Source organism: Bipolaris zeicola (genome assembly GCF_000523435.1).
Source record: "Bipolaris zeicola 26-R-13 unplaced genomic scaffold scaffold_777, whole genome shotgun sequence".
Classification (NCBI taxonomy): domain Eukaryota; kingdom Fungi; phylum Ascomycota; class Dothideomycetes; order Pleosporales; family Pleosporaceae; genus Bipolaris; species Bipolaris zeicola.
The window spans coordinates 1-1,268 of record NW_006912826.1 but is presented as its reverse complement, the minus strand read 5'-3'; the positions used below and the strand labels follow the sequence as shown (position 1 = coordinate 1,268).

At 49.8% G+C, this 1,268-nt stretch overlaps 1 protein-coding gene across 1 annotated transcript; it reads right to left on the bottom strand.

Annotated features, from left to right (window-relative positions):
* Positions 1–202: 202 nt before the first annotated feature.
* COCCADRAFT_10613 (uncharacterized protein) lies at positions 203–697 on the bottom strand (the record flags this gene model as incomplete). Its single annotated transcript, XM_007720886.1, has 2 exons — positions 203–457; positions 677–697. The coding sequence occupies 2 exons, from the start codon at positions 695–697 to the stop codon at positions 203–205; spliced, it is 276 nt and encodes a 91-aa protein (XP_007719076.1).
* Positions 698–1,268: the final 571 nt, after the last annotated feature.

Below are 1,268 nucleotides of genomic sequence, written 5' to 3'. Positions count from 1 at the left end.
GTGACCACCCGGCATCGCCAGTTTTCTCGGTTCTCTATTGTGCGCATCTCTTTTTCCACAGCTGCTCTGACCGACCCTGCTGATAATCTGCCATTTTCGCCATCTGCCCTGGAGATGTCTACAGTGACGCTGGGCACGTCGATAGAAGCGAGGTTGGTTCTGGTAGTGTGCTGCTGGCTTGCTAGCGGCGCGGCTGTGGCGTTTAGTCCTGCGGGTGCGCTTGTGGAGTTGTTGCCACGAGGTCATCAACGCGTGTCTTCAGCTCAGCGATCTCCTCAATAAGTTTCACATTGTGGTTAATAATCGCTTGCTGGTTCTTGCTAATCTCTCTTGTTTCGCGTTCGAGGTTCTGGATTGTTTCATTCTGCTGCTGGATAATCTTAGTTAACGCGGTAAGTAGATCTTTGTTGGTGGCGGTGCCCTTCCTAGCTTGACGGGTGGGTTGGCTGCTTTCGATCTGGATNGTGTCGGAGTCGTCGGCTGATAGGTCTAGCTGTAGGGGTCGCCTGCGGTAGTGTTCGTTTTGCTCGGTGGTGTTTCTTGCGCGCCTCTTCAGTGGTGCTAGCAGCTCGGCTGGCAAGGATGTCGCTTCGCGGTCGCGGTCGCGTTCAGGGGTCGAGATGGCCATCTCTCACGCGTCCCGATCGCAAACTCATTCAAGTCCTGTTACGCGTACAGTGTGTTCGAGCATGCGCATCGGTCTAGGTCGAGTTAAGTCCCGAGTGCGACTATCAGCATGCCCAAGCTATTTAAATGAACACCAACTCTCCAACTTATCTTATTTTATGGTTTAGGCTAGTCATGAATGGCTACTGCATTAGCATGAAAACTAGTGTGTTAGATACGCGCGAATCTTCTGTAGGAAACTTTGGGGTCAGGTACGCCCTTTCTGAACATAGTTTCAAACGTTGTTCCACTTATCTATCATAGTAAATATGGGAATGAATTCTTGAATAGATAGGAAGGTAGAAATACGTTCTAATTATCTAACCAATTGTGTGCTGCCGCACCCTAGATCAGATCAAAAACCTGTAACGATGTTACAGCCTCGCCAAGTATTGAGCCAATCCCAGAGCCGGATCGGAGGAAGTGTCTGCCGCCCCTTCATCAGCTATGTGTTCCTATTCGGATCCGGTTCGGACCCGACTAGGATAGGTATATATTGAGACACTTCCTGTAGTTAGTTCTGTAGACTTTTGATATCCTTTCGTACAAGGCCTATAGGTGTCTACTCGAATCAAGGCTCGTTTGATGTCCCACGCACTCCC